The sequence below is a fragment of the Salvelinus namaycush genome, chromosome 5 (assembly GCF_016432855.1).
Source record: "Salvelinus namaycush isolate Seneca chromosome 5, SaNama_1.0, whole genome shotgun sequence".
In the NCBI taxonomy this organism is placed as follows: Eukaryota; Metazoa; Chordata; class Actinopteri; order Salmoniformes; family Salmonidae; genus Salvelinus; species Salvelinus namaycush.
The window spans coordinates 34,394,818-34,406,871 of NC_052311.1; the positions used below are offsets into that span (position 1 = coordinate 34,394,818).

Sequence of the window (12,054 nt, forward strand, 5' to 3'; positions counted from 1 at the left end):
ACAATATAGCTGCTACATTCTAAGAATTACAACTTTAGTCAAACTCATGAGAAGAAACATATGTCAAGCAGGCACTCGGGCCTTGTGTTCATGTGACTAATGCTTAAATTTCTCAACGTGGTCCCCTGCAGCTGTCAACCTTTTCACCTTGCTCTCATGTGTCACATCATCACATAAGAGGAAAGGAAGACTACACCCATTGAAAGAGGAAGTCATTCTGAAAATACCCATCTGACTACTGACACTCCTTCAACAGGGCTTACTAGCAGCTCTGGGTTTCATAAGTGTTTCTTTTTTTGTTCTTTCTGTGATACGGACCTACAGTACCTTCTGTAGGAAATTCACTTTAAAACATCAATGTTTAAAATGTCAATGTTTTCTCTCCGCTGTGTTGCACATTTTTTTTTTGTTTCAAGGTGGCGTGGGACCCCCAACAAAATTTCGCTTAGGGCCCCCAAAATGCTAAAGCCGGGCTCTGACTGCATGTGAGGGTATGGAGGTAGATACGCAGACCCGCGAGCCACTGTGGTCCCCCATGATGAGTTCAGATTTGTTGTGGTCCCCAACCCCATCAAAGCTACCCATACCTGAACTAGAGAAATGTTGTGAGAGTTTGTTATTGGAAACACAGAATGTGCATCACATCATCGAATGTGTTTGCTTTAAGTCATGGGTGCCATAGGAAGCCCGAGGGCACTGCCAAACTCGTGCTGAACATTCCACTTCCTCTAAGCTTGCATGATCAACATAATCACAAAAACAACAACAGCAGAACCCCCTAAGAGATAATATCACACGCACATATATATATATATATATATATATATATATATATATATATATATACATACATATATAGTCTCACCATATATATATATATATACATATATAGTCTCACCACATATATATAGTCTCACCAGGCACACACACACACACAGACAGACACATATAGAAACATTGACCACACATACAGTACCAGTCAAAAGTTGGGACACACATACTCATTCAAGAGTTTTTCTTTATTTGTATTATTTTCTACATTGCAGAATAATAGTGAAGATATCAAAACTATGAAATAACACATATGGAATCATGTAGTAACCAAAATAGTGTTAAACTAATCAAAATATATTTCATATTTGAGATTCTTCAAAGTAGCCACCCCTTGCCTAGATGACAGCTTTGCACACTCTTGGCATTCTCTCAACCAGCTTCATGAGGTAATCACCTAGAATGCATTTCAATTAACAGGTGTGCCTTGTTAAAAGTTAATTTGTGGAATTTCTTTCCTTCTTAATGCGTTTGAGCCAATCAGTTGCGTTGTGACAAGGTAGGGGTGGTATACAGAAAATAGCCCTATTTGGTAAAATACCACATCCATATTATGGCAAGAACAGCTCAAATAAGCAAAGAGAAACTTTAAGAAATGAAGGTCAGTCAATATGGAAAATTTCAGTCAAATTCAGTTGCAAAAACCATCAAGCGCTATAACGAAACTGGCTCTCAAGAGGACCGCCACAGGAAAGGAAAACCCGGAGTTACCTCTGCTGCAGAGGATAAGTTCATTAGAATTACCATCCTTAGAAATTGCAGCCCAAATAAATGCTTCACAGAGTTCAAGTAACAGTATCTCAAAATCAACTGTTCAGAGGAGCCTGCGTGAATCAGGCCTTCATGGTCTAATTGCTGCAAAGAAACCACTACTAAAGGACACCAATAATAAGAAGAGACTTGCTTGGGCCAAGAAACACAAGCAATGGACATTAGACCGGTGGAACTCTGTCCTTTGGTCTGATGAGTCCAAATGTGACATTTTTGGTTTCAACCACCATGTCTTTGTGAGACGCAGAGCAGGTGATCGGATGATCTCCGCATGTGTGGTTCCCACCATGAAGCATGGAGGTGTGATGGTGTGGGGGTGCTTTGCTGGTGACACTGTCTGTGATTTATTTACATTTTAAGGCACACTTAACCAGCATGGCTACCACAGCATTCTGCAGCGACACACCATCCCATCTGGTTTGCGCTTTGTGGGACTATCATTTGTTTTTCAACAGGACAATGACCCAATACACCTCCAGACTGTGTAAGGGCTATTTGACCAAGAATGAGAATGACGGAGGGCTGCATCAGATGACCTGGCCTCCACAATCACCCGACCTCAACCCAATTGAGATGGTTTGGGATGAGTTGGCCCGCAGAGCGAAGGAAGAGCACCCAACATGTGCTCAGCATGAAGCATTCCAGGTGAAGCTGGTTGAGAGAATGCCAAGAGTGTGAAAAGCTGTCATCAAGGTAAAGGGTGGCTACTTTGAAGAATCTAAAATCTAAAATCTATTTAGATTTGTTTAACACGTTTTTGGTTACTATGTTTTTTGGATTCCATATGTGATATTTCATAATTTGCAGGTCTTCACTATTATTCTACAATGTAGAAAATAGCAAAAATAAAGAAAACGGTTTTGACTGGACCTCTGCATACAACATGTGTAAATGTACACGTGTATATACAGTATGTACACAACATGTGTGTGTTCACACCACAACATACACACGTCACCACACTGATAGATGGACAGACCTTTGGTGGGCACTCCATAGAGCTTTGGAAGTCCCAGAAGACATCGTCAAACATAGGAGACATGGGAGTGGTGGCCATGTCAGACATAGAGCTGCTGTGAGGGGCGTCTCGACTGGAGTGAAGATTGGCATTCTGAAATGGACACTTAGTTTAGATCAGGCCAACTATATTTTTATATATTCATACGACTCTGGGTTAGATTACTTTATTTAGTGACACATTGGTCGCATTCCAAGTGGCACCCTATTCTCTATAGTGCCTTACTTTTGACCAGTGCCCTATGGATGCAATATAAAGGGAATAGGGTACTATTTGAGACAGAGACTCTGAGTACTGAAGGACAAACAAGATGGAAAAAAGGAAGTAATCGTTTTTGGGTTCTGGATAAAGTAAGAGGAAGGACAACTAAGTTATCAACCACAAAGCACAAGATGGCATAGGATATGTATAGATCCTTGACTAATACCTTCCCAACAGAAGAGCTGACAAAAACTGTGAGAGTACAAAACGTGGGTTTTCAAAATGTTGAAATGATCAAAATATATGTTGAAGCCTTGACACCCGTTTGATTAGTCAATAGGGTCTTGCAAAAATACGTGTCATAACTTCTAAATAAATTGAAAGAGTGACATTTACAGAGATTTTTAATCTACCGTTTGCAGTTACTAATATAGAGATGCGGGACTATTTTTGGACATGTTTGCTAAGTTAACCCTTTACTTTGAATCTCTTAGGCAGCTGTTTTAACTATGTGTCACTGTCAAGTGGTGATGGTGTTGATGTCGCCAGTACATATAATGTATGAGGTAAGTACACCATATTGCATATTGTGAATGCCTAGCTGCGTAATGATTTTCCAAACTGGGGCAAATAAAGATATTGACTGATTGAATTGATTGGTGGTGTTAGGAAGGGTACGGTTATTTGGGCAGGGGATGGGGAGTGGGCTACTGTACCTGTTGTATGGCGGCCCTCTGCATGGCAGGGGTACAGGGGCTGGAGCTGCTCCCGGAGCTCAGTCTGGTATGGATGTTTAGGGGGAGAGGAAGGGGGTGTAGGGGAAGGGGCAGCCCAGCCAACACTCTGTTCAGGTTGACCGGATAGCTGTCAGAGGTCTTCCCCCTTTCCATCTCCATCTGAGCAACATGGACAAGAACAGTCAGAACCAGACCCCTGGATACTGTAGTCAGACTATATTATTGCATACTGGATTATGAATTATAACTAATAACCCAAAACAGACTTCCAATCTCTCTTTGAGTGACTAATAGCTATCTGGCACACTAATGCACAAACGCAAACAAACACAACACTAGACAAATAGTGATACAGACAGGGCGGTGAGAGAGAGGGAGGCAGCGGGTAGTGAGGGGGGGGGCTCGGGGAGACAGGGGGAGTGGGACAAGGGGGACTTTACCGCTTTGCACTGGCTATTTGCAGGGCAGATAGGCGTGGCACTAGCAGCCTTCTGGGGCTCCCTCTGTTTGTGCCTGTGGTCGTGCTGAAGCGAAAGCAGCTGCGTTTGGTCTTTGGGCAGCGTGCGGTGGAACTTTTTACCCTGCTGCTGCTGCTGCTGCTGCTGCTGAGGATGAGGCAGTGGAGGTGGAGGCTCGGTCCTCCTCTACACAACGACAGAGACAAACACAGGACACTGGCATTCAGCAGCCTCATCCCGTGCCTGCAGTACTGCCCCAAGACAGATAGATGACACGGCCATGTGGCCAATGCTGCAGCCTGGAAACAGCTGCTTTCAATAGAGCCTCTACTGTAGCTAGCAGATCCAGGCCCAGTAGGAGCCTTTCATTGAAACTGAAACTGGAACGAGGCTAAACTCTCTCCAGACGTCAGAACTGGAGGAGGTATTGTTTCAGGAGGGGCACTCCCAGGCTTTATGATCAGCATACATGAAAAGCACACACACATACACTCACATAGAGCCCTCGCCCCCAAACACACACACACACACCCGCAAGAAGCACATAAATACAGTATCAACTGAATTTCTTATTATAGTAAACCACCAAGGACATTTCTCCCACTGTTAACTGTATGTCATGCTTTTTCACTTCAGATTCAATGAAGTGATTACAAGGTCACACTGACATGAAGACTACATAGAGAGAAAGAGAAGTTGAGCTAAATCAATTCCACACCTGTAATCCCATATAAGCGTGGATGTTTTTCATCTATGATTTATGATGAGTTCACCATAATTTCATGCTATTTGCTAAATCAGATTAAATGAGAAACAAAAAGCCCCTTCATGTTACTTGGCATTTACTCTCTTTTACCAGCGTTGACAAACGCAAGAAGAGCCTTTTTCTCCAGGCACTGCATGCTATTTAAAGACTAAACACAAGCCATGGAATTATATCACGGGGATCAAGACTAATGTTTACAATGAGGATATTGTGAATCGAGATACATAAATAATCTAATAGGGTTCTGGCTGTTCGGCACAGCAGTGGCCTTCTCAAGCAAACGAGGAGACAGGATTCCATACTAAAGTGATAAACACATAGGCTGCGTTTGATCTCAATGCATTGAGAATGCATTGTTTTATTCTCCCTACCATAGTCGCGAGAAGTAGGGGTGCTGCAGCACCCCCTGAAAAATTGGAATAAAAAAATACATATATATTAAAATCTCACAAAAGTGGTGCACTGGGCCTTTACTAGTCCTGTCCGGACCAATATAGTTATCGGTAGCATGGGCAAGTTTTTTTCTTTTCTTGTTGTAAGCCTAAGCATTCCTTTTCATTGCTTTTCAAACATATTTTTCTTTACATCGCGGTAGGGGGTTGCACTTGCATCCACATATCAAGCAGTTACAATCCGTCGCGCCTAAATAGGATTCCTCCTGTGAATTACTTTAGATGCCACTTTAAAGTCGATGCCTTTTAAAAGCAAATGACGCCTTTTAGTACACGGCTCCTTGCGGATTAAAAGTCAAACAGAGCCGTTCAGAGTTCTTAAGTGTTTTCTTCTACAGTACATTACAGTACATAGTCTTTATGTTGCCTTTGAGTACGCAGGATTGACTGTGTTTCCAGTTAGCCTAGTATCTATCATCATTAGAAGTTAGGGAAACAGACCTTAAGAGAATGTGGCCTTTAGCTACCCATGCTAAGTGTGGGATAGCATGAGAAGAAGAATTTAACAGGACCTGTGGTACAGGAGCCATAGTATACTCTGAGAAAGCAACAAGGTCTTGACCTTGAAATCAGCCATGGTAGTCTAAACATTGAATTTTTCACCATTCTAGTTTCTCTACTCCTTCATTGACAGCAACAAACTTGCTCTTGACACACCGGTGTTCTCACACTCTGTGCCGTTTCATGCAGAACCAGTCATAATATTTCCCATAGACCAAGACACAACATTCATACCAAAACATTTGAATTCAATAACCACCCATGTCTTTCATAAAGATTGGAGTGATTTCATGGCACGGTTTGATGCATTTCGTTCTATGCAGGTTGAGTGACAAAAAACAGAAGGCAGTTATTACCTGTTCATTTAAAGAACCTGCAGGTCTTCCTCCGACATCACTCCTCTGTGTGCCACAATCCTCCAGCTACAATTCAACGAGAGAGAGAGAGAGATTTTGTTTTTGTGATAACGTCAAGGTTTCTGAATCCTGGTGAAAAACCTAAAATATTCAGCTAGCTTGCATAAGGCTCTTAACCCCCCTATTTTAAATATTTAACCATGAAAATTAGTCCACATAACTCTAAATGACCCTGATAGAGTGAATGGCTGAATCAAAAGCGTGCAGAGAGTTCTTCACCCCTGGGTTAACACAGAATGGGTTAAAAACATTTTCTAGTCAATAGATGTTAAATGGGACACGTTGCATCTCCAGATGCGCTTGAGGATGCTTGAGGATGAGGCGGCGGAAACCCATGTAAGCTACAGCTGAGACAGGCAGACAGGAGGAGAGAGAGCAGCACAGCCAGGCAATCAGCCCTACTGACCATCTGTAATTAATTGGTAGCCGGGCCACTCTCCAGGATTCTGTCTAAACTCATTAGAGCTGCCTTCTACATCACTCTCACCAAGAGAAACACATGCATGGAGCACGTCAAGATACATACAAAGGGTGCATCCCAAATGGCACCCTGTTCCCTATACATTGTACTACTTCTGATCAGAGGTGGTCAAAAGTAGTACATTATATAGGGAATAGGGTGCCATTTAGGATGCAGCCTATGTGTGTATCTTGACATGATCCATGCATGTGTTTGTTAAATGGTCCATGCATGTGTTTTATTTTGTTCATTGTTCAAGTTTTATTGTCATGCACACAGGGTTGCCAGGTCTCGCTTAAATTTCGATACAAATGATCTCTCAAAACCCGTCCCCTAGGCTTGAAAACTAGAGCCTACATTTTTTTTCCGCAGCAAGAGCGGAGTTGCCACATTTATCCAATAAACCCTTTTTCTATAACGTTATCCAGCGAATTAAGAAGGAATATCGACGTAATTTGTAATGACGTAAACTAATAGGCAAAATTTGTAATTATAGCGAGCTTAAGAATAAATTGCAAGAGAAAATATATTTGCCCTTATTAAACACACCTGATCATTTTCCATCAATGGATATCTATTTAACTTGTTTTGACTGCTATGATTAAGCAATAAGGCCTGAGGAGAAGTGGTACATAGCCAATATACCACAGATAAGGGCTGTTTTTAAGACACAGCCCTTAGCCGTGGTATATTGGCCATATACCACAAACCCCTGAGGTCTTGGTAATTTTTTGTCATACCTATGTTACACGGTCTGATATACCATGGCTTTCAACCAATCAGCATTCAGGGCTCAAACCACCCAGTTTATAATTGTAAATAAATCCTGTTTGCGCATGTGCATAACTATAGATAAATCCGACAGGAGAGTTTGAGTGATGAAAGATGGACAGAGGATCTCGAAATCTCTGTGCAAGAAACACTTGGACGAACTTCAAAAAACAAATCTTTGGCTATTTTCGCCCCAGTCCTCTCAATAAGTTGTTTCTGTTTTTTTATTTTGAATAAATTTGCAAAAATGTCTAAAAACCTGTTTTCGTTTTGTCATTATGGGGTATTGTGTGAAGAATGATGAGGACAAAATTGTATTTAATCCATTTTAGAATTAGGCTGTGAAGTAAAGAAATGTGGAAAAAGTCAAGGGGTCTGAATACTTTCCGAATGCACTGTATAATAAAGAAAACACAAGAAATAAGAAATAGGAGAGGAAGCTATATACAGGATCAGTGCCAATACCACATTTACAATGAGCAGGGATACTGGAGTATTTAAGGTAGATACAGTATGCACATGTAAAGTGACTGGTAGCAGTATTAATCATAATAGTAAACATTATTGCAGAAACATAAGTGGTGGGTGGGTGTGTGCATAGTGGTATAGTGTAACACATAGTGTAACTCTGTGGGTGTTAGTGTGTGAGAGTGAGTGAGTGAGTGTGTGTGCAAGAGTGACAGTGTAGGCGTGCTAGGCATACATACACGTAAACAGGGCTGAATAGTGACTGTTATTATTACTTCTGGTAATATACTAGTGGTAATATATACAGTACATGAAATAGTAATAGTGGCCAGTAGCAGGATAAATAGATAGATGGTAATGGAAATCAACAATCAATGAACAGCAGCATAGGTGTGAGAGAGAGCAGTAGTTGTTAGCAATTGAACAGTCTTATGGCCAGGGAATAGAATTAGTTAAGGAGTCTGTTGGTCTGAGCTTTGATGCACAAGTACCGCCTGCCAGACGGTAGCACGGAGAACATTCCTTATTTCGGGCGACTGGAGTCTTTGGCAATTTTTCGGGCCTTTCTCAGACACCGCCTGGCATGTACGTCCCGGACGGCTGGGACGTTCACCCCCCAGCGATGCACTGGGCCGTCCGCACCACTCTTTGTAGGGCCTTCCGGTCGCGGGCGGTGCCATTTCCATACCAGACAATGATACAACTAGTCAGGATGCTGTCGATGGAGCAGCTGTAAAAGTTCCTAAGGATCTGAGGGGCCATGCCTCCTGAGGGAGAAGATGCTCTGTGTTGCTTTCTTCATGACTGTGCTGGTGCGAGAGGACCATGATGTGGACACCGAGGAACTTAAAACTCTTGACCCTGTCCACTGCGGCCACGTCGATGTGCATGGGAATAGGGGGCCATTTGGAACGCACCCATACTGTATACATCCCGGAGAATGATTTGTGGGCTATTGCTCAGCTAATGGCACATTGAACAGACTCAAAACCACCGCACACACCTTAATGATCCCACTGAACATGACTGTAATAGACCCGCACAGACTGACATGTCATCTACTGTACTGTACTGCAGTCAGGTAGGCAGGTGTGGCTCATCCAGAGCCACTGAACTGTGGGAGGTGAATTAACCGAGTGTTCGAATTAAACAGTCTAATTAAAGTCCTCAGAACGACATGACAGCCCTTTACCTCGGCTATAGGATGCTGTAATTGTCACTGACTTCTCGTCCATGGCACTCAGCCTAGCTCCAACTTCAAATCATGGGAAATGTTAATACAGCAGAAAAAAGTAAGAGATGTTTAATTATTTTCTTTCAGGATGGTCCCACAGGCAATTTCTTTCTGATCTTCCATAGTGTTTCTACCTTGGTGGATTTAATTACCAATGGGCTGAAACCTGACACAAGTGAAAGTGCTGCGTCAACACCCTTCATATCAAATGCATATAAGCAGTTTTTGTAGAGGAACATGTATAAAATGTTAACTTGCACCTGGATTAAAAATGCATTAACCTTGTCACAATGCATTTTTCCAGAGCAGGTTACTGACAAAACAAAGTGGGTCCCGTCCCAGTGAAAACTACCGTGTTGTGTGTTATGATGCACAACCAGGTTAACACAGATTTCAGACACACATTATGTATGGACCCGAAAATGTCTACCGAGATAAGAATCTAGATCATATTGGCCCATGACAATGCTGTTTGAACTCCAGGAACTTACAGCTTGTAGCAGCTTGTAAAGTACAGTGTTACTACACAATAAAATAAATATTTATAATCCTCCTTAGGTATCGGCACAAAAGACCATCAAATCAGCACATACTTGTTTGGTTTCTGCTTATCACATGAAGCAATACGAGAGGATAAGAATTGAGTGGGTAGGGCAGGTGGTCTACTACTTTAAGAAATTGGGGTTTTCATGACAATGCCAGCTACCTGTTTCTTGTCCCTTCTCTTGCTCCTCTCATTGAATAGACCTCTGTCATTAGCTTCAGTCTCCTCCCTCCATAGCATCTCCTGTAGCTCTGGCCATTGGAACCCAGAATCCTGCAGCTGCCTCCTTTGTTGCTGTAACACAACAACACAACGTCATTCAACATGGTATTACCTCATTCAACAGAATATATTTTCTCTGCCAATTCTCAATGCGACATCACAGTCCAACACGGCACATTACATCATTCCCTATCCATCTGTACTGTACATCAACAAAAACACTACAGAACACACCATAGCTCTGTATGCTGACCTAATACGACATACAGTATCACGTCAGTCGTCTTTTGTGCAAAGCAAACCACACAAAAGCCTCACTCCCGAAAGCAATCCCTCCGTATTTGGAAACCACAGTATAATACTCTATATTGTTCTATAACACAATTCTTTGGTTTGTTCAACAGAAAAGAGTCCTTCTCATTTGAGCCAAACAAACAACAGGAGGGAGAGAGAAAAAGAGAGAGCCCGTCAGTCTCTAGCCAGCCAAGCTCATTTGCTGGCTGGGCAGCAGGTGTTTGGCTCTGCTGCTCTGCTCAAGAGGGCTGCAGAGAGGAGCGGAGTGTTTCAACTAAAGAGTGTCTCTCACATCCTCCAGCCTCCTGCGCTGCTCTTTCTGCTGTTGGATCCTCTTCTGCCTCTCGGCCAGCAGCTGCTGTTTGTACCTCTCCTGGTCCTGGAGCTGCTGCTGGAGGACCTGCTGCTGTCGCTGGGCTTCTGACCGGCTCTTGTTCTCCTGCTGCAGACGCAGGAACTCTCTCCTTAGAGTGGACTCCCCCGGCAGGTTCACTATGGAGCTATGGATACAGGACAGAAATGGTAGCAAGGCACATAGTGAGTGACGGGCAGGAGTGAAGAGGCACATGGTTACATGGCTAGGAGTAGAGTTACACACAGGAAGGAACACTTGCATGCACATGCACACACACACAAATATATTTTTTATAGTCACCGCCATATGACGCTCTGTGTCTAGCTAAGGGAACACAAGCAGGAGCATCTGGTGACACGTTAATGTCTTCATGGACAAGTCCATGCATTCACACACTGTGCACTCTCAGATGAATATCCTCTATGACAGTTCTCAGGGTCAAGGCCTGCATTAGCTATTACATAACCAGTAAAGCGAGGACTAGTCACAGACAGGGTCAGCTGGCTGTTTGATGGACGTAGACGTGACGTCAGACCTTCGTTACAGACAGTGTAAACGCTGTGTCATCATACCTGGGTTCACCTTCCTCGTCGTTCATCTCCTCCTCCTCATCCTCACTGCCGCTGTACTCATACTCCGGGCCCTCTGTGGACAACATGTGACTATTTCAGACATGAGGGATGCATGTAATCCCAATGATACCATGATGCACATGACTGTACATACTGAGAAAACAAGGAAAGGGTTCTAAACTGTACAACACTTTCACACATACTGTACTGTTCCCACAGTTCCCACAGGAGTCAGTTCCTCCTCTCTCATGATCTGAGCAGGGAAGGTTTCAAGCATCAGTAAACCAACCTAATGTCTCCCCTCCAGGTGTCTCCTGCAGTTAACCCACATGGAACTAAAACTCGTCATGAACTGTCTCTCTCACTTCCTTTTCTTCAATAGGATTGCATTCCAAAATGCTTGTCATAATTGACTAAATACTTCTACATATTAAGTAAGGCTCATTCTTCCTTCTGAAGCCTCATGAGAGATTGTAAATTGCACAGAGAGAGAGAGAGAGAGAGAGAGAGAGAGAGAGAGAGAGAGAGAGAGAGAGAGAGAGAGAGAGAGAGAGAGAGAGAGAGAGAGAGAGAGATATGCTGGCCTCAGAGAATGTTTCTAATTCCAAGTCAAACTCTAGTAGGTTATGAAAACAGGGTAATGACTGAGTATATCTGCTGCGTTATGAGCTGCCGCTATCAGCGTCTCACATGGTCTCACTACAGGCTTGGCTCTGCTCTAAGGGGTCATCTCTCTGTCCGTCTGACCAGTTAAGCAGAACGCCAACCAACAAACCAACGGCACAAGGTCGAGGAAACTGCTGTTTGGTATCGGGGCGAAGCCTGGAGGCTCGGAGGGCGCAGGCAGGCAGGGAGACGATGTCATTATGTGGCGTGGGGAGGAAGACGGAGCGAGGGAGGCCGCTGGCGGTGTGGTGCAGTCTAGGAGATGATTAAACACTGCTTCCTCCGAGGCACATTCCTCTCACATGACACGAGTATGC

General features: G+C 43.3%; 1 protein-coding gene across 3 annotated transcripts in view; it reads right to left on the minus strand.

Moving 5' to 3' along the window:
• Positions 1-12,054, minus strand: part of si:zfos-2326c3.2 (mitogen-activated protein kinase kinase kinase kinase 4) — a 55,766-nt gene that overhangs the window by 23,049 nt on the left and 20,663 nt on the right. For all 3 annotated transcript variants that reach the window (XM_038994034.1, XM_038994033.1, XM_038994032.1), the window contains exons 11-17: positions 11,072-11,144; positions 10,437-10,644; positions 9,791-9,922; positions 6,092-6,157; positions 3,999-4,202; positions 3,538-3,717; positions 2,582-2,713 (exon numbers count right to left, since the gene is read on the minus strand). In XM_038994034.1, coding sequence (XP_038849962.1) covers positions 2,582-2,713; positions 3,538-3,717; positions 3,999-4,202; positions 6,092-6,157; positions 9,791-9,922; positions 10,437-10,644; positions 11,072-11,144 — 995 coding nt within the window. The remainder of the gene's footprint in view (positions 1-2,581; positions 2,714-3,537; positions 3,718-3,998; positions 4,203-6,091; positions 6,158-9,790; positions 9,923-10,436; positions 10,645-11,071; positions 11,145-12,054) is intronic.